The sequence below is a fragment of the Pteropus alecto genome, unplaced genomic scaffold, assembly GCF_000325575.1.
Source record: "Pteropus alecto unplaced genomic scaffold, ASM32557v1 scaffold123, whole genome shotgun sequence".
Taxonomy (NCBI): domain Eukaryota; kingdom Metazoa; phylum Chordata; class Mammalia; order Chiroptera; family Pteropodidae; genus Pteropus; species Pteropus alecto.
The window spans coordinates 7,017,930-7,039,666 of NW_006433950.1; the positions used below are offsets into that span (position 1 = coordinate 7,017,930).

Here is a 21,737-nt window from a genome sequence, read left to right on the forward strand (position 1 = left end):
CCGCTGCAGTGCCAGGTAAGGGTGCCTCTGGCCACTTCCTTCCGACCTAGGCTTGTCCTTGAACCTGGGGCCCCGAGGCTTGGCGGAGCCCGGTCCCCGCTCTCGCCGTCATGCTGCTCACACTTCCCGTTGGCCTCATGGCAGCCGGGCATGCCTGACGCCGGCCACACAGCGCCCTGTCGAACCGCCCCCATCAGAGCGTAGGGAGTCTTCTGTCTGCCCTCTTTCTGAGTACGGACCTTTGGCATCCCGACTCCTCTCTTCCCCCACTCCCGCGCTCTGCCGCGGCGCGCTGTACCCCACCCCCGCCCTGCGAGCCCACCCTTGGCTTGGTCGATACCCCCTCCCCATTACCTTCCTGACCGCGCCCTGCCAGCTCGCTCGCCCCTCGGGATTGCACCCTGTCGGGAGGCGTTGTCCTCCGAGAGAAGGAGTCTTTGGGGCGACAGGGCGACAACCTTGTGAGCTTCTTCCAGCCCTTGGCCTGTCTCCTCTGCCGGCATCCAAGGGAATGAATGCTCCTCCCCCATTCAGAGAGAGATGCTAGTGATTAGAACCTGGAGGTGACCCACACTTTCTCTGGACTCACAGCACCCCATCCTCTGTGAAAGCAATACCTAAGTTAACGGGCTCTTAAAAATAAAAATTACGGGATCGACCGCAGGGATCTTTGGCTAAAGTTTGGACGACCCGTTGACAGAGCCGCTGGTCTGGGTTTGCCCCTCTGTCAGGTGTGAGAAGGAAGTATTGTTTTTTTTTTTTTTTGGTTTGGTTTGTAGAAATGGCTTTCATCATGCAACGGTCACCCTTTGTATTCAGTCTTGGGGGCGTAAGAGGGTGTCCTTGGGCATCATACCTTTTCTTCTTTCAACTATATTCTTCTTTGTGCATTTATGTTTGGGACATTTTCATTTATGATGATCTTACTGAGGTTTCTAGTTTTAAATTCCTATATATTAGGCTAACATATCATATGGTCCTGGACCTCTCGATCTATATCCAGCTGCCTACTTACTGTCTCTACTGAGATGGTTGTTGGGGAGCTCAGACTGAACATGTCTTACGTGTCAATTACATCTCAATAAAGCTTTAAAAAAAAAAACCAAACAGAATACACTGCAAAAATACAAGTATCCGTTGCCATCTAAATCTGTTTAGATGATGAGAGTTTAGACAGCAAGTTTGAGGAGTGAGGGATATCATGTGATCTGTATAGTGTTTGGTTTCCTGAGTTTTTGTTAGGGAATAGCAATAGTTTGGATAATGACTACCTACCCGCTTTCTCTCAAAAAATGTATCTACATCTGTTTGGTTTCTGAGTCTGGAGAGTGGAGAATACCTGTAAATCAAAACCAAAACAAAACAAAACAAACACCCCAGTTCATGCACAGGTGTGAAAGAGAACCTGAGTTAGAACCTGAGAGAGAAGCCAGGGGTTAGAGGTGGAGGAGTTGGACAGGTGCTGCTGGGGGTGGTGTTTGGGGGTGGATAACTGCATTTTGAGACATACCCGTGTGACAGTTGTGTGCTTGAGTGGGTACGCGCAGGTGGTGCCTGGGAACTCCAGTAGCAGCATGAGTGCAAGGAGCAGGCTGGGGGTGTCGATTTGACAGTCACTGCCATTGAGGATTCAGGGGCAGTGGTAAGACGAACACCCTGAAGCAGGGAGTTTAGAGCAGTTTAAAAATTAACAAGTTGCAAAGAGTTAGGAAATGTCACATACATTCATGGAAAAGAATTCCATGAAAAGATTGACAGAGAGTATAAAATGAGAAATAGAAATCTCTCAACTCTTAGCTTTGCTCTCTGGAGGTAATGCTAAGTTAAGTTTCTTGCTGTTCTAAAAACGATCTGTGAACAAACCTTGAGTGTTTAGTCGAATGAATTTTTACATATTTCTTCACTCATGTAATCCTCTCCCATACTGAGATATAGGATATTTTCAATACCTCAGTGTCTTAGCTCGGGCTGCCATAACTAAATACCATAGACTGAGTGGTTTAATCCACCAAAGTTTGGTTTCTCACAGTTCTGGAGGCTGGAAGTCCAAGACCAGGGTGCCAGCATGGTTGGGTTCTAGTGAGGGCTTTCTTCCTGGTTTGTTGATGGCTGCCATCTCCCTGAGTGTTCACATGTTCTTTCCTGGGTGAATATGTGTGGGTTGGGAGTCGGGGAGAAAGGAAGCAAGCTCTCTGCTGTCTCTTCTCAGTAGGGCACTAATCCCACCTTGAGTGCCACACCTTTCTGACCGCTTCTAAACCTAACTACTTCTCAAAGGCTCCTTCTCCAAACACCACCACATTGGAGATTAGGACTTCAACATATGAATTTTGGAGAGACACATTTCAGTCCATAGCACCCAGAAAGTTCTGTTGTATGCCAAAGTACGGATGTAGCACTATAAAAAACCCTAGTAGGATAATTCTGTAGATAACAGCAGTTTTAAGATCTTTTTTTCCTTTGGTGGTAGGTGAGTGGAACTCAGACTTTTGTTAGACTCTGATAAAAGCTGTAGTGTTTTTCTTATATTAAAAAATATATACATATATTTCTAGGGGTTCCTAGTGCTATTGATGCTGGTGTCATGGCCGTCAGGACAAGAAGACTGTCTTGGTCACAGCAGAGTTTCTCATCCTCAGCACTATCGTTATTTTGGGCTGGATAATTCTTTGTTGTGGAGGCTGTGCTGTGCGTTGTAGGGTGTTTAGCAGCATTCCTGGCCTTTACCTTCTAATGTCAGTAGCACAAGACCCCTCCCTCAGTTGTGACAACCAAAAATGTCAAGGTACTGCCAGTGACCCCTGGGGGGGCAAAGTTGCCCTCCACTGAGAACCATTGGTTTAGAGAGGAGCCAGAGCCAGACCTTTTGGAGGCAGACTTGGTGATTTGCCCTTCTTATGCCAGTTGTGATAGGGTGGGTGTCACTCCTAGGGTTCTGTATACAGATGGTTTCCATCACCAGTAAGATGGGGCTGCCCCTTTCAAAGATACATTGAATGAGTTTAAAGACTGAATTAAAATATCCCACATTTGTAGATTCTTCATGGTGGGCAAGCCCTTGGAAATCACCTGAGCCAACCTTGTCATCTCACTGGTGGTGGAACTGGGACAGAGGGCTGACGTGGGACAGAGCCAGGCTGGGTCCGCAGTTCCTCCATCTCAAGCCTGGCTTCTAGGAGACCAGACAGCCTAGAGCTTATCAGAAAGTAGCCCATGTGGATACCTTATGTTTCTTTGTGATGCCAGGTTGCTCCTTTTTGCTCACTGAAGATGAAATAATGCAAGAGGTGTTCTATGTATCGGGAAAGCTGACGCTAGACATTCTTTACTGAGTTGTCCAGGCCAGAACTAGTAATGAATCGCCTAGGTTTTTAATTTGTCTTCTGTCAAAGGTAATTTATTTCAGTTCTTTGTTTTCTCCAGAAGTCTACCTTCTAAATAATGATTAGGTACAACTTTCTTTTATTTACTCTTACAGGAATATGAAGAATTATCCAGCAACATTTTTTTTTAATCATTATTTTTCCTCTTCCTAGAGGCTACTGAAACAATAGTATTTGTTAAGATGTAATTTTCTTTTTGGTGGTTGTCATAATTGACAACTGACAGATACAGTAAAAAATGGAATGATATTATCATCTAGTTATAGTTTATATATTCAGAAGAAGAGAGGAGAGCAGAACCAGTCTGATATCTTGAGTGAGGCTTTACTCATTAGTCTTTGGTGTTGAACACTGAACACTGTTCTGGTGTTTTAATCCTGTAGTCTGATTAATAAAAAGATTTGAGGGCAAGATTTCCACTTGAAATTAAATGCTAAAATTCTGTTGAATCACACCTTTATTAAGGAAATTTGAATTTATAATAACTATATTTAATAGTAAGGAACATAACACATTTAAAAATTGTAACTGTTTTCCAGAAGTTCTTAGTGAATGATAGGAAATTGTGATTAAATAAGCTATAATTTAGTATCACATGTTTACTAGAAGATTTTTTGAAACAGAGATGTTTATAATTAAATGACAAAATGTTGCCAAATTGGCAACTTTGGAAAAAAGCTAAAATAGCATTTTACAATGATATAAATCAGTAGAATTTACAAAATACATTCTGTATATCAGCAAGGGGTTGATACTATACAGAATCAAGGGGTTGCTGATATACAGAATGTATATCATTTTATAGATGAGAAGATTAAGAGATTTAGATTTCATCCCAGAGTAAAAGCGACCCACCTTCAGCTAGTAAGTGAACATTCTAGATTCGAACCAGGTATGTGGGTTCAAAGTCCAGTTTTCTGTTTACCTATTCTGTTAAAATATTTTGGGGAGGATTTATTTTACTATCACATTTAAATTTTTTAAAATAATTGAAAAATGCGAGTTGTACATTTTGAAGAAAAAGGCATAAATAGCAGCATCAGTTATTTCCTCTGATGTATATAAAATTCTCCCTTTCCCCCAACAACATCTAAAAAATTATAGCAGTGCTAAATGCATTTGTTAGATTGCAGGATATTTTTAACTCAACTGCAATTTAACTCAATTCTGACACTGTCTACCAGGAGAGAGCATCAGATTCCACAGACTAAGGGTTCAGTCTCACAAGACTGTACCCTGCCTCCCACCCGCTCAGTGCCCAACCCTTCAGAAGCCAATGACAAGTCTAGATTATTACCTGTGCTTCTGACCCACTGGCAGTAGATCAGAGATTCCCACAATTCCCTCCTGGGGTTCAATTTAACTTGATAGAGTGGGACACAGAACTCAGAGAAACATTTACTATGTTGACCAGTTTATTATGCAGGATAGAGATGAACAGCCAGATAAAGAGGTAGGTACTGAAGGTGGGGTCTGGAATGGTCCTGAGTACAGGGACTCTGTTTTGGTAGAACCGGGGTGCACCAGCCTTCCAGCACGTGGAAGCATTCACCAACTCAGCAGAGCTCATTTCAAGAGTATTTATAGCGCTTAACCGCAGCCCCCTTCTCCTTCCCAGAGGTTGGTAGGTGGGGCCCAGAGTCCAACCCTCCAATCAGCTGGTCTTTCTGGTGACCAGCCCCATCCTGAGCACCCTCCACCTTTTTGAATCTAGCTTTGAATTTTCTCAAAGTGAACAAACACACTGTTAAGCAGCACCCAGATGAAAAAAACGGAAATTTACCAGCCCCCCAGAAGCCTCCCTTCTGTCATCCCCTGCAAGGGTAGCCAGTCCTGCCTTCCAACAGCAGTGGCAACTTCTGTTTAAGGCTCTCAACTCTGGGGCAGGGGGGCCAGGGGGAGGGAATTGAGGAGGTCTGTGGAGGCTCAGGACTGCTGCCAAGTGGTGCGGGAGAGCAGTTTGTGGTCCAGGGCCCTGATACCCTGTGATGGTCTCTGAAGCACCTGTCATGTTTCCAGAGGCCTCTCACAGTCAGGCTGAGTCCCTGCTGACAGGAGAGCCCTCCTGCTGTGAGTCTGTCCTTGCTGGCGGGTTTCCATCTAGACCCAGTTTTGCTGGCATTGACTGTTCCCACTTCTGTGAGTTCTCAGTATAGCTTCTTCCTGACTCCTTCCTCCATAGCTCCCCAGGGGTTCAGCTGGTGTCAGGTCGCTGCATGTGTCCTGGCTGCATGTGTCCTGGCTGCATGTGTCCTGGCCACGTTTTCTCAACAGGAAGCTTGGACTCCATCCCCCTTACCCTCACCATTTTAGTGCTGTCTCTTGGACAAAGCTAATGAAGTTATTTTCATGATCAGTTTTCAGTATCTTGGGTCAAAATTGATTTTTTGGTTGGTTTAACCCCCATATTTTATGGCTAATTTCATGTTTATTTTGCAGAGGGGATAAAAACCATCTTTCAGTTGATTAACCATAAATTAAAACATTTTAATGAAATGTAATGATGACTACATCAGAGCATAGATTCGGAAACTTTTTTGTAAATTAATTGAGTTATGCAGGACAGATCCATATATCCTAAATATGGTATTACATACATATCTCCTCTCAGAGACAGTGAAGAAGCTTATTTTCTACTCCGAAGTTATACAGCAAATGTCTGTTTATATGTACATTTATTCTTTTGGTTTGGAATTCTGTTCACCTGAAAACTGGGCTATTCTAAAATACCACTCGTTTTTGTCTGGGTATGTAGAGGGAAAGCACTAGTCTGAACTAAGTGTGATCTGAATTCTTGCCATTTATATCATCACTGCCTTATGCTCTGAGGCCTCAGAAATGTTAAGTACTGGTCTTTGCCTGCCAGTGGGTGCCGATTTGGCAGGGGAGCGCCGGAAGCCTTGGAGAAGAACAGACTCTCCACAAATGGAAGGGTAAAACTCTTATTCATTCAATGAATGTGCACCTACTACATGCTGGGCACTTTTCTAGAAGCTTGGGGAACATCAATGAACAAAGTAGACAAAAATCCCTCTCCTCGTGCAGCTTACTTTCTAGCAGAGGTGACAGACAATAAGAGAGATGGGGGAGTGAGTGCTAGGGGTGGTTGCAGGTTGCACGCTTAAGTAATTTGTTGTGAGTTGGCATCAAAGGCAAGGTGACAGTTTAGCTGAGAGAGAGATAGGGAATCATCCTTGAGCATATCTGGGAGAGGAGTGTTCCAGGTGGAGGGAACAAGGAGTACAAAGACTCTGGGGCGGGAATGTGCCTGACAGCACTGCGGGGTCCGTCAGGAAGGCTGCAGGGTGGCTGGAGCCCAGGAAGAGATGGGGGACAGGGCTGGAGATGAGTCTTGGAGGTAAGGGGAGGTGGGGCCGCTTCTGTAGGGCTTCACTCTGTGTAAGAGTTGTGAGCAGAGGAGGGAAGTGATCTGACTTTAAAAGGATCACTAGTCAGTGGATAGAGACTAGACTGTAGAAGGCGTGGGCTGGAGCAGGGAGGTTAGGGAAGAGGTGAAAGTGACTTGTGTGGGTGGAGGCAATGGGAGGAGGTAGATTCTGGATGCGTTTTGAAGGTAGATTTGAAAGCGTTCGTTGGCCCATTGCATGTGGCAGGTGAGTCGTGGAGGCCTTCAAGGGTTTTGGTCCAAGCAGCTGAGTTATGGCACCGCACGCAGAGAAGGCCAAAGGAGCAGCTTTTGCAGATGAAAGGTTGGAGCTCAGTTTGGGGCATATTAAGCCTAGGATGTTTAGAGATTCAGGCTTTATTTTTATGACGATCAAAATAATTCTATTTAAATAAATTTTAAAATCTTATGTATTGGGCCATTTTAAAGTAAATCATAACTTTTATTAGCATTATACTGAAATCTCTCACTAAATCTTCGTATGGGCAGGTTGAGCAGTTGAGCATTTCCTTTGAATTTGTCTTACATGGATGTGAAATGCTATTTTTCTTTTTTTTAACCTAGAAAAGCTTTTTTTTTTTTTCCATTTAGTTCTTTATTCAAGGACTTCCAAAATTTTCCTTAAGAAATAAAAAAACAGTATTTCCTTTTCTTTGGCTCTGTTAGACAAATTATTTTTATCTTAGAGTGAAAAAATTGTGGGAAAGAGGCAGCATATTACTTTTCTTTCCTCTTTCTGGTTAGCGACCATGTTTCTGATGGTTAGAATGTCACTGCCTTTGTAGGTTTCTGAGGATAAACATTTTTCCATTCATCAGGCATGAGCCATTGTTTAAAAATTCCCTTATGTTACTTTATTTTTCTGTCTTCAAGAATACCCTCCTCATTCTGCCATCCACATTTTCCTGCAGGTAGAGATTGCCAATAAGAGTCGATTCTCTTGGGTCCAAAAAAATGACTGATTATCTAGAGTTACTGCCTATATGACTTTTTGTCTAAAGATTAAAGTCAGCTTAGAATAAAGAATACCAGTGTTTTCATGTTTATTCCCGTTGAGCTATTTTTTACTTTAACCTTGTGCCCTTGCCTTTAAAGTTAATGTTCTTTAATGTTCATTTTAAAATGTTCTTATTCTCCTGCTGTGGATTTATGGTGGTAACCCTGCTCTTTTAACATTAACCAGTGCTTCATAGCTGAGATATAATTGTATATTACATTAACATTGTAACTGCAGTTCCTGACCGGTGGGATTTCAGAAATGCAATAGAAGCCCTGGGTTTCAAACAAAGTAGAAAAATATAACCATCAAGAGCTACTCTTTAAAGAATTTTGTTGTTTTTAGTAAATAATTTTGTTAACCTTTTAGCAATGTCATTTTTAAAAAATGATGGTACTGTTTATCTGATGTTGATTTAAATAGCGGTAGGAGTTAAAAACATTCTCTTGGTCAAGAACCTTATACAAGGATGGTACTATATATGTAAGATTCATAAATATGTAACATCCCCTGAATATCAACCCTGTTCGTATGGCTTTTCTTGGTCAGTCATTGGAGAAACAGGTGGTCTTGTTAATAATATTCATTGTCTAGAAGCCAGCTGCTATTTATATTAGTATAATTGTTAGTAGCAATGGTATTTTTTTAAAGTAGTCGGTATATCATCAGTTAAGTCTAATATTCTCAATATCAGAACAAGCAGACATGGATCTCTGCTTTCGGTAACTTTGTAAGCTAAAGAACATGTGATGGAGACTTAGACATGAATTTAAAGAAAGACTGTCTTTTATGTTAGTGGGGGAGCAGGTGTGTGAGGATAACATGGATTAATCAGAAAACTTGTCTTCTGGTCTTGGTTCAGCCACTTTGCAGCAGAAAGTATTTTGGGCACAGAACTGAGCTCCGTTGCCGCTTCTGTCTGCTCAGGAGTCAGTGACTTGCTGAGAATCTTATGAGATAAGGGTCTTATAAATTGCCCGGCACTCTGTGGGTGGTGGTGTTTGACTAAGACAGGTAGAGAGGTAGGACGTGCGGGTGATCGTTCCCTCAGTCTCCCTGAGGTTGCCACCACGGCTTCCATTTCCTGTCGGCTTTGAGTCCATGGAAGGAGGGAGTCCTGGTCCGTGGCTTAATATCTTTGCATTTGTTCTGCGAGCAGAAATCGATCTTAAGACTGTAAATATGCACAGAAATGTTCTATTTCTTCACAGTCTGACTCATTTTCTCTGTCAAGCCTGTTCCTGGGCTTTGTTCAGGAACAAATCCTGCTTGTTGGTGAGCTGTCTCCTTGTCCGTTTACAAAAAGTCCTAGTGTTTCCTCAGGCTTGTAGCAGATTCAGGCAGTGTTCGAAGCCTGTCTTTCCCTTGGTTTAGGTCTCTTCTTTTTTCTCCCCCATCTAGGATCTACAGGTCCAATGGATCCTGAGGGGTTTGGTGAGCTCCTTCAGCAAGCTGAACAGCTTGCCGCTGAGACCGAGGGCATCTCAGAGCTTCCCCATGTGGAACGGAACCTGCAGGAGATCCAGCAGGCGGGCGAGCGCCTGCGTTCCCGTACCCTCACACGCACGTCCCAGGAGACGGCAGATGTCAAGGCGTGAGTACTGGTGGGGAGGCAGCATTGGTGCTGGGTGGCTGGGGACAGGATCTGTTTCTTCTTTCTTGCCTTGAATTTGGATGCAGTCTGTAAATGTCAGACACAAGCCAGATTCTTAGGAACTAGGTTTTTGTAAACAGGTCAGCAGCCTCGCTTTGTCTCCCTGTCCGGGTTTTCCAGCCTTTCTGCCTGACTAAGCTGTGAGCCCATATCACAGGCAGAGATGACCAGGGTGGGAAAGGGTGAAGAGCTTGGTCATACAGAAACCCGTCACAGTAATTGCTGCTTTGGTACAGAAACCCGTCACAGTAGTTGCTGCTTTGGTTCACTGATTGGTGGCTCATGATGGCTTCTGTTTTAAGTATGTCAGTCTATGTGGGCCACACATGTTACTGTCAGTGCTAGAGAACACTCAGTGATAAGCAGAGTTTTTAAGAGCACTTGAAAGACGTTGATGAGCAGTCAGTAACGAGAAGCCATCCAAGTGAAGAGTGATCCTGTCTGCTTGTTGTCAGTGACCCCAGAGCCTGCTTCTGAAAGGCCTTGGCAGTGCCATGCCTGCTGGTGGGTTGTAGGCCAGGACAGTGGGTGAGCTGCCAGGGAGTGCAGCTGGGGCACAGTACTGACTGCCTGTCTGGCCAGTGGCTGCTGCTGCCGTACAACGCTGAGTGAGCTCATACTGTGTCTGGGGTTCCCACTGTGCCAGGCCTGGGCCATCTCTGAGGCTCCAGCCATGAATTAGACATGGTCCTTACCCTCAATGAGCTTATAACTTGAGGAGGCAGAAAAAAAACCTCACCGCTTTCCATAAGAAATGTGATTTACTGATTACCAACTGTGTGTCAGAAACTTGGCTAGACTTAAGATTTTGCTTAATCCTCACAATGGATATTTGGACTGTTGTCTTCATACTACAGTTGAGCAGCTAAGGCTCAGAGAGGGCAAGTAATTCTCAGATCACACAGCTCATGAGTTGTGAGCTAGGATTCAAACCCAGCGAGGCTGATTACAGGGCACATACTCGTTTAGCCGTGATAGCAGGGTCATGGGAAGGTGGAGGGGTGCTGTTACTTGTGACCTTGGCTGGTCTGGAAAGTCACTGGGATTCTGTGTGAGAGATGTGGAAAATTGTCAGTCATCTACTCAGTCTTCATTCTTAGAACTTGAGAAACACCTAAATGCTGGTGTTAATGTGGGTACATTGTTTTGGGTATATAATAAATGTCACAGGAGTGAGTATGAGGGCTACGTTCTTTTGCCAGCTAATCTTGAGAGCTGAATGTTTTGGCTGCTCTTCCAAGTCAGTAAGTAAGTATGCTATAGAAATTCTTTTGTAGGCCTCCCCAGATTTTTATTTCTAGAAATAGTACGAGTTAGGTTTGGTTCTGTTGGTATTGGTAAATGCAAGTCAGAGGAACCTTGACAGGGATCTTTAAATGTCTGACCTTGCAGCTAAGTGCAGCCAACTGCTCCCCTTCACTGTTCCCCAACACCCCACCCAGTCTTTAGACATTTCTGCTAACTTGCCCTCCCTGCAGTCTCCTCACTGCTCCTCCGTGTTGCCTGCAGTTGCCCCCGGTCTTCAGTTACCTTCCGGTCTGGAGCACACTCTGCGCTTGTGTGCAAGGATGCTGCTGGAGCGAAAGGACCGTGATGCCAGCTGAGTTGCTATAGTTATAATTTAATTGCATCAGCTTTACAGCCCATTAAGAGCAAAAAGGGAAAATGTTTTCTTGGTAACAATTATCAGTCATGCTCTCTTTCTTGTAAATTTCCATTCTTCCTCATCTCTTTCTACCTTAAATTCATTATTTTAGGGAGGAGGAAGTTGGAACATTAAAACAATGGATATAGGGTGGGGCAGGTGCTTAAAAAGAAACCAAAGGGCTGATCACTGTATTTTTTTCATCTTCTTGATAGACAGAGACATAGAGTGTGCTGTGAATATTTTAGTACAGGATGAGGGTAGAGGAGAGAACTGAGTAGGAAAAATTTTTACATGAAATAAATTTTGAAAAAAAATTCTGTCTTTAAGATTTTAGTTAAGATTAGTTTATAGGTTTAACATTGATTTGTTGTGTGCTGAATTCATTTGTTTAAATAAACTTTGTCGGTGTTTTCATTTTAGGGAACAGATTTGATAGCTTTTTGCTTATGTGTGTTTAGTATTTAAAAAAATTTTTTTATTGTAGCAAATTTTTAAAAATTTTCTTTCATATTTTTTTAAGTTTATTGGGGTAACATTGGTTAATACAATTATATAATTTTCAGGTGTACATTATAATTTGACATCTATATATTCTATTGTCTGATTACCACCCAAAGTCCAGTTTCCTTCAGCTACCATATATTTGATCCCCTAGTATTTTTAAATTGTTAAGTTTGTTTACACATGAAGAAGGATATGCATAACATATATAAAAGTGTAAATCAGGGATTATCAGACCATGTCCCAAAAGCCAGAGCCAGCGGCTGCCTTTTAATGTTTTATTGGGACACACCCACACTTGTTTATGTATTATCTATGCTGCTTTTGTGCTGCAGTAGCTGAGTTGAGTAGTTATGACAGAGATCCTATGCCCTGCAAAGCCTGAAGTATTTACTGCTGGCCTTTTACAGAATAAGTTTTCTGACTCCTGGTGTAAATAATAATAGAATGAATGACTAGCCATGTGCACATTGCACAGTTAAGACATAGAATGTTGTTAGTGGCTGCGAAGCCTTCCCTGGGTACCTGTTGTCAATTCTATCCCCCTCTTCTCTCATCACAGGTGCCTCATTGGAGTTTTCCATGCACACCCAGAAGCCAAACAACCTAGAAATGTACAGAGATAAAGTCAATGATCACTTTTTCCCTAACTTTATATTCCAAGATCACCACTGTTATTAATATGCTTATTCTTTCACACTTTTCTCCATGTTCATTCAAGGCATATACATTTATTTGCCCAAAGTTACACAGCAAATTATAACTTTACTTAATGGTAAGCTACTTACTATTTGTCAGGCACTGTGCCAAGCACTTTACATGCCTTATATAATTTTTTCTTAAAATAACCCCGTGAAATAAGTATTGCCACCTCTGTTTCATATTGAGGAATGTCAGATAGCAAGTGGCCGAGCCAGAATTCAAACTGAGCTTGGTCAGTAAGAATCCCTCACATTCCTCTGGCACTTCTCAGTTCCCAAAGGATTGTCATAGTGTTCTCCCGACTGGTCTTCACAAGCATGAGAGGTGGGAAAGGCAGGGATTTTGGTCCACATTTAACAGAGGAGAGAAATGAAGCTTGGAAAAGTGATATGTCTCAGATTTTTAGGCAGTGAGTGACAGATGGGACTTGAACACAGGCCTCCTGGGTATTTTCTGCTCCCCATGTCTGTCCTCTTGCTTTCTTGGACTGGGTGTTTGACTCCAGCCTGTGTAGCTTTTTGCTCAAGAAAAGCTACCTGGTTTACAGGAACTGGGACACGTAGAGGGCAGGAAACTTCTGGGTTTTTCCACCTTGAGAAGCTGGAAGTCTCTGGTATAGCCTTTATTTGTGAAACCATCCCTGGACTCCTTGCTCCTCAGTCTTCCCTCCACCTCCCTTCACGGGGCTTCTGCATACGCATTGCACAGTTTCTGCAGGCATCACCTGCTTAGATGATCTTTCCTTCTGATAATTTTAATAGCTACTTTTTAAATTCCAAGGTTCTCAACACTGGGACATCTTAAAATCACCTGGGCCCTGGGTACATTCTCACATGTCACTGGTGGAGATGTAGTGCCTGTGAGACAGGGTTTGGCAATATCTAGCAAATTTTCCATTAACCCAGCAATCCCACTTCCAGGGATCTGTTCCAAAGGTACATTGGGAAAAGTAGGAAAGGATGTGTTCACAAGGATGTTCATTGCAGCATTCTTTGTAATAACAAAAGTTGGAAACAACATGAGTACCCATCAGTAGGGCACTAGTTGAATATATGTGGTATATCTGTGTCGTGGAGTGCGACATTTCAGTAGGAATGAGACTATCTACTACTGTGGAGTGACTCCAGGATGTATTAAGTTAAATACAAGGTGGAGAAAAGCGTATAACATTCTTATTTATTTAAGAAAGCAGGTGAAAGATGTCCTGTTCATGAATCAGAAGACTTAATATATATATTTTTTAATGTGCATATATTTTTTTAATCTTAATATTTTAAATTAAGTTTATTGGGGTAACATTGGTTAATGGCATTATGTAAATTTCAGATGTATGACTTTATAATACAACATCTGTATACTCCATTGTGTGCTCACCACCCAAAGCATAAGACTTAAGATGAACATGAAACATCTTGTCATACTAGATCGCAAGGAAGTTATGAGGGTCTACTTGAGTTGTGTCAAAAGAACTCAGAAGCCAACTTGGAAAGATTTTAAATGTACAAAGATGAGATGATTTGAGCATCGTAAGGATAATAACTGCAGTGGATTGAAACACGTCAAATATATTTAAATTCTTGAGTTTGTAATGATACTAAAGTAAAACTCATCAGTCACATTTGGTATATTATCCAAATATATTAACCACTATATTAACCACATAGTTGATGAAGAGAGTCTCTCTGAAAGGAAACAGTCAAGCTAATAAAGATGGAATACCACCATTTTGCAACCTCTAAGGAATTAATAATTCTGAGCAATGATCACTGTCTGCTATTATTCCAAAATAAAAATAACCAGACCAGTTGATGAAAGTCTGAAGTAATCCAACCAAAAAAATAATGCCACCTGAATCTGATTAGGCTGTTAGAGCTTGCTTTCAATTTACAGGAAACATAGAGGCCACATGAGCATGTTAAATGACATCGTGGGGAAACAGTACAGGCTGTTCTGTGGGAAACTACATCCTTGCTACTTTAAGTGTAGTCTGTGGATCAACAGCAAAAACATGAACTGTGAGCTTTTTATAAATGGAGAATCTCAGGCTCCATCCCAGACCTACTGAATCAGAATCTGCATTTTAACAAGCTTCCCAGGTGATTCACATGCATGTTTCAAGTTTGATTAGGACTGCTCTATAAGACTAATAATCCAGAGTCTCCAACAGAGAAATTGTACAAAAAAAAAAAAAGAGATAAATGGGCGAGCTGTACATTAAAGAGATTTAAGAGGCACATCAGTCATTTATAAGTCGAAACCTTATTTGTATCTCATTCAAACAAACACAAATTTTAAAATTATGAAAGAATTGGAATATCATGAATGTACTTCGAAATAATCTGGGTGGCAGAGAGAGGAGAGTGGGTAAGGTGGTAGATGGAATAGGGTTGGCGACAGCATGCTAATTGTTGAAGCTGGATGATGGGTACAAGGAGGTTTACAATTTTAATTTTGTATTTAAAATTTTTTTTGTAGTTTAAAATATTGGGCTTACTAAGATGGCTATCATCAAAAAAGGTGATAAGTATTAGTGAGGGTATGGAAAGAATTGGAACTCTCAGACATTGCTTGTGGGAATGTTAATGGTGTAGTTGCTTTGGAAAATAGTCTGGCAGTTTTTCATAGAGCTGAACAGAGTATTACTATATGACCTAGCAGTTCCACTCCTAGGTATATACCCAAGAGAAATGAAATCATCTATTCACACAAAACCTTGTACATGAATGTTCATGGCAGCGTTTTTCATAAGAGCCAAAAATGGAAACAACCCAGAGGTCCACCAACTAATGAATAGATGCATACATATAAAATGTGGCATATCAATATAATTGAATGCTATTCAATAATAAAAAGAAATACAGTACTGATACATGTTATAACATGGATAAACCTTGAAAACAGTATGCTAAGTAAAAGAAATTAGTCACAAAAGACTACATTATTGTATAATTCCATTTATGTGAAGTATCCAGAATAAGCAAATCTATGGAGATGGAAAATAGATTAGTGGTTGCCAGGGGCTAGGCGGGGAAAGATTTGGGATGACATGGAGAGTGGCTGCTGATGGGTAGGAGATTCATTATGGGGGCGGGCGATGAATATGGTCTAAAATTTATTATGGTGTTGGTCGTACAACTCTGAATATACTAAATCCCACTGAATTGTACACTTTAAGTGGGTGAATTATATGGTGTGTGAATTAATTACTTCAGTAATACTTTTTTTTTTTTTTTTTTAAAGGAAGGAGGGCATTATACTGATACCCATGCTCCAGGCTTCACCCAGCACCAATCAGACTCCTTGGGGGGAAGGTTGCCTCGGAGATTCTAATGTGTGACCAGGGCTGGGGACCACTGTGTTAGAAAATTTAGCTATTAAGGATTATTAGGAGAGAGAGGCAGGATACTCTATCTGACGTGGTAGCCTGGAAGGGAAGCCCCAGGATGGCATCGCAGTTGACCTGTCAACATGGTGGAGACAAAACTCTACAGTGGGGAGTCCTCTGGGTACACATCATCCACTTCTGTAGTACTTAATAGAATAGAAATAAGCATGAGAAGTCCTTTCTCTTCAGTAAATCTTTTAGTTCAGGAGTGGAAATTTTAAGTGACGTACCTGTCCATAGGTATTAGGGTTACTTGTACTGCCAAGTGGTCTACCTTCTTCTGAGTTACTCAGAATGAACACAGACTTTGTCAGTGGATTTGGGGGTGTTAAATCATAATCCAAAAGCAACAATCAATTTCCCTAAGATTCTTGCCTCCAGAGAGCATTGTAAATATTAGTGAGAATCTGATTTTTTAAAAAAACTTCCATTTTTACATTGCCTAGACGAGAAGAAATAAAGCTAGCTGTATTATTCCCATCTCCCTTAAAAGCATTTATTAGTCAGATGACATCCTCTGATATTATTGGACTGGGCAGCAGAGAGAGAACTTGAAGATGTGTTTGTTGCACATGATGTTTGGCTTTTGTGATTCACTACATCTGTCTTTACAGAAGCTGTAAATAGGATGGTGGTTAAGAGTGTACTCTCAAGCTAGATGAGCTGGTTCTGCTCTTTCCTGGCTCTGTGACTTTAGATTAGTTGGTTAATCTCTTTGCACCTTAGTTACCCCATCTATAAAATGGGGATTGAGAATATCATCTACTTCATGATTTTCTTTACTGGAAAATGTTTGGAGCCATCTGGACTATCATTTTATTGATATACTCTCATTTTATTCTAGACAAGTCCCTCAGTCTAATTTAGGCGTGATCAGAACTTTCTTACTACCAAATGCAATGTTGTGTCTCTTATTCCAGGTGATAGATCTTTATGGAAATGTATAAAACAACCATATGAAAGTGGGAGTTTTGGATAAAAAATACACTCTAGTATTTTATGAAGCTTACCAGGTATTCTAATCCTACTTTTTCCTCTGCACCTTTTATCCTCGTATAGGTCAGTTCTCCTTGGGTCTCGGGGACTTGACATATCCCACATCTCCCAGCGCTTGGAGAGCCTGAGTGCAGCCACCACCTTTGAGCCTCTTGAGCCTGTGAAGGACACAGACATTCAGGTAAGGGCTGCCAGGTGCCAGGACTGATGCAGGTGGAACCCTGAGTGAGCATGCAGCCTGGGCTGAAGGCCCTGGCCCTTTGTCGACCAGCTAATTCAGGGAGTCCAAATTTCTTTGGTAATCCCTTCTTCCTCACATATTAAGGGAACGGGAGACTCAGCTTTGGAGGTGTAGTGGGGAATGTTGGGTTATTTTCAGAGTTCGCGGCAAGACTGAATTCTGACCCGCACTTATATATTATTGTAATTATGAGAACGGAATCCTTTTCTTTCTTTGGGCTTAATCCAAGGCACAGAGACATTTGTTCTAAATTTCTCTTGCTTTCTTTGCTAGATCTCAATTTTACTATTCCCCGTCCACATTTCTTTTCTACGTCTTGCTTGTATTAGTTGGCAAAGAGCTGGAGAAAACTTAGAGTACTATTTACAAAAATCTACTCATCGATATCTAGGAAGTATTTGGCTACATTAGTGGCACCAGGAAATGGTCTAATAGAGCACTCCAGTCTCATTTAACCTAACTTGCCACCAGCCCAATTGCTTGCTGTTTTAATTTAATCAGAAACTGATATGGGTGCGTGTGTGTGTGTGTGTGTGTGTGTGTGTGTGTGTTTGCATGCTGAAATTCGTTAAGGAAAAAACTTGTGATCCATTTAGTTTTGAGGAATTGGAACACTGCATAGTGTTGAAGTGAAGGGATAGTGGGGTAACTTTTTTATTACTGATTTATCTTTGAAACGAAAGGACGCAGCGAAGGCAAATCTTAGTTCAGATGAATACTAATTGTGTTGTTATTTGGACTTCATTTGCGTTAATACTCTCTTCCCCAATACCCTCCCCAAGAAGTGCTTTAATCCATGTAATGGCCACAATTTTGCATTTATTCCAGTTTGAGTTGAGAATTGAATAACTATAGATATTATTTTTCCTGGTATCGATATGTTCCTAGAGTATGGATATCAGGTTTTTTTCCACTTTTATATACTACATCATATTTGCCTGTCACTTTATAGATGCCTTCTCATTTCCATGTAACCTTAAAATGGCATATGTATAACTTAACCTGCCACTTAACTTTTTTTTTTTTAAGTTTTAGCTCTCTCCCCACTCTTACCTCTTCTATTTCAACTGCTTTTAACAGGGATGAGGTGGATAAATGGGATGGAGCTCAAATAATTGGATAATCACCATATGTTTTGGGGAGAACCCCTACTACTATAGAAAGAAATGGCACTTGCTGACAGCTTGTCGTTTATTTCTTTGAGTGTTTTTATTGTTTTAAATACCAAAGAAGTTGTTTTTTTTTTTTTTAAAGGAACTGCTTTTACAATTTTCTCTGGCATGGTTGTAATACATATTTGGAATACTCAGCCTCACTTAGTGATGCTCTTCATAAATTAATTCCCACAGATGTGGTACTCCATTTTTTTGCTTTGAGATATTAATGACAGGTTTATAAATATCTTGAGTCATAATGATCGTTTATTCTAACCTTCTACTTAATGCATGAACACTCTCCTTCAACACCCCTGTTAGATGGTTTCCTAGCAAAGCATGCTCGGTCACATTAAGGAGTGTTTCTTGATTTGAAATGAGCATGGCTGAGAAATTTGGTTCTGTACCACTGAGAAATCTTTGAACTTTAAGAGGAAGGATGCTTCCATTTCAAAATTTTACCTCTTGGTTTGGGAGTTTTCCAAAATGTCTTCAGAAATGCAAATGTTCAGTCCGGGGTAACTTTCGATTGATCGAGGATTGATCATCTAGATCTGAAGTCGAGATTTAAGGCTTATTTCAAAATAAGACCTCTATTGACCTCATCTTCTTACCAGCAAAGGTTTAAAGGAGAAAATTTAACTTTTAAAGGGCTGAGGCTTTGGCTTGATCTGAGGTGGCTCCTGTTACTAGTAGGGATTGAAGATTTTGAGTTGTGTTGTGTGTTGTGTCTCAGCTGACCTGTGCTTAACCCTCCTGTACACACAGTGGTACGGTGTCCTGCCTGACATCTTGTTCAGTAGTCAGATGTGTGGAGTGGGCCTCCTTTTCATTAGTCTCATAATGCGTCGGTTATCCAAGAAGAGTTAACTTGGGCATGGTCTGTTTTTTGTTTTTAGAAAAACCAGATGTACTTTTTGATGGACATTTTGTTCTCATTTATTTTAACAGCTTTATTAAGATAGAATTCACATGCTATAAATCTGATGGGTTTTTGTGTACGAACTTTTGTTTTCCAACCAGTGCGGTTTTTGAGATAAGAATGACTCTAATCCTCTGTGTTATCAGTCAGAGTGAATTTATTATGTCAGTTTATAAATTCACAAAAAGAAACGCTAAAGGCTCCTTTGACAGATACTGTCCAAGACTTTGTACCATCTATTGTTTGTTATTTATAAGCTCACAAAGGCATTTTCCCGTGTATAAATACATATATAGATACATGTAGAGTCCTTTTTTGTTTGGTAAACATTGGTTATATTTTGTTGTTACTAATGGAGCTTAAAATTAATATGGGTTTTTTGTTGTTACTGTTTTGTTGTTTGTCATAATTAATGATGTTGGCATGCATTGAGAATGCATTTTAAAACGATTGCTGTGTCTAGAGAAGGTAACATATTTAAAAACCCACTTAAATATATGTATGGCTTATGCTAGTAGAATTTTTAAAAATGTTTATTGATTTTATTTTTTGGAAATGGCCAAAAAAGGCCTATACATTTGTGTAATAGAGGTGAAGAGCAATAACTATTAGCAGGACATGGCACCAAAATGACTACACTGCTCTAAGTTACTTCATGGTGCCTGTGAGGACAAGTCCTCTCACAGAGATCCATTTGCTCACTTCCGTCTTTGGAAAAAAAATCTTTAAGGCAGACTGCACATCTTTATTATGATCTGAACAGACCTAATATACCATGCATGATGTATATTATAGAGTAATAAAGTGCAAATTTACATGGTTCAGTTATATTCTGGACTTTTTCACTAGATTACATGTATATTTCAAGAAGGCTATGCAGAAATAGCTGGAATTGGCCAGAAAAGTGGGAGCTGCAGTTTCTCAGCATTAGGCTGTAATATTTCCAAATGACATTAGACCAAAATATAATAATATTATTGCTCAACTTATTGCATTAGATTTCTAGGGCTGCCATAGCAAGTTACCACAAACTTAGTGGCGTAAAACATTAGAAATGTATTCTCTCTCAGTTCCAGAGGCCACAGTTTTGAAATTAAGGTGTTGGCAGCACCGGGCTCTCTGAAGGCTCTAGGAGAGAATCCAGCTTCCAGGGACTTCTGGCATTCCTTGGTTTGTGGTAGAGTAACGCCAGTCTCTGCCTCCATCATCACAGGTGTTTTCCTCCTGTCTGTCAAATCTACCCTGCTTTCTCTTATAAGGATAGTAGTTATTGGATTTAGGGCCCACCCTAAATCTAGCACATCTCATTTTGAGATTCTTAAATTTGCAAAGACCTTGCTCCTAAATAAGGTCACATTCATAGGCACTAGGAGTTAGGGGCTTGGACACATGCTTTGGGGAGGGGCACATTTCATCCCACTACCCTTATAGCGCCAGAAATTTTAGACTGTGAATTAACTGTAATTAATGAAACATCTTTAAATCTAACTCTATTTCATAGCTACATGGAGTATTGGGGTAAGGCATCTTATGCTAGTCATTCCAGTGACTGCAAACCTCAAGCAAGTGTCTGATCTCAATATCAACATTCTCTTTTGGGCTTTTGGGAAGTGAGGCTGACTACCCAAGTCGGATTCGAGAGTGCCGCGGTAGTTACTCTCTCCAGGCAGGTTAACACTAATGTGTTTGACAGATTTCTATAGAGATGTGTTTCAATTAGAAACATTCTGCTTTTTTAAATACTCAAATACTTAGGTTTTTTTTAAATAAATTTATTTAAATTAGTTTCAGGTATACAGTACATTGGTTAGACATCTATATTGTTCATAAAACGTTTCCCCCAATTGCTCCCTCCCTCCCCTGTCCTTCCACCTAGCCATCGTATTAATGCTAACTGCATTCTCTCTGCCAAACTATTGACTACTAATTTGTACTTCTTTAACCCTTCATTCCTTTCTCCTAGTCCCCCAACCCTCTCTCCTCTGTCTATCACCAAATTGCACACTATATTTGTGAGTCTGTTTTCGATAAGATTATTCTTTTTGTACCTTAGATTCCACATATAAGTGACATCATATGGTATTTATCTTTCTCTGTCTGACTTATTTCACTCAACATAATAACCTCTAGGTCTATCCGTGTCTTTGCCAATGGTAGGATTTCATTTTTTTTAATGGCTGAGTAATATTCCATTGTATATATGAACCATAATTTCTTTATCCAATCTTCTGTTGATGGGCATTTAGGTTGCTTCTATATCTTGGCTATTGTAAATTGTGCTGCCATGAATATTGGAGTGCATAGATTTTTATTAATTATTGTTTTGGTTTTCTTTGGATAAATACCCAGAAGTGCAATTGCCAGGTCAAAAGGTATATCCATTTTTAAGTTTTTGAGAAACCTCCATACTGTTTTCCATAGCAGCTGTACCAATTTGCAATCTCACCAACAATGTATGAGGATTCCCTTTTCTCTGCATCCTCGCCAACACTTGCTGTTTTTTGTCAAATACTTATTCTTTAGGGTAAATGTAGGTAGGATTAACTTGTGGTGCTTTCCTAAGGCTGGGGGAGGGGAAAGGGAAAGGGAGAAGGGTGTGTGTGTGTGTGTGTGTCCACTCGGCCAGCCAAGTTGCCTCACCTTTTCTTTTTCCTTTTGTATATTAGGGCTTTGCTCGCCTTCCTTCAGAGTGAAGTAGCACCTCTGAAATGTCCACGCCCTAATTTCAGTCTAATACTCTAAGGCCTT

General features: G+C 40.8%; 1 protein-coding gene across 1 annotated transcript in view; it reads left to right on the forward strand.

Moving 5' to 3' along the window:
• The first annotated feature begins 6 nt into the window (after window positions 1-6).
• NUP93 (nucleoporin 93) overlaps window positions 7-21,737 on the forward strand; it is an 86,942-nt gene continuing 65,211 nt past the window's right edge. Inside the window, exons 1-3 of the mRNA XM_006908772.1 lie at window positions 7-15; window positions 9,188-9,380; window positions 16,736-16,853. Coding sequence (XP_006908834.1) covers window positions 9,202-9,380; window positions 16,736-16,853 — 297 coding nt within the window. The 5' untranslated portion in view covers window positions 7-15; window positions 9,188-9,201. The remainder of the gene's footprint in view (window positions 16-9,187; window positions 9,381-16,735; window positions 16,854-21,737) is intronic.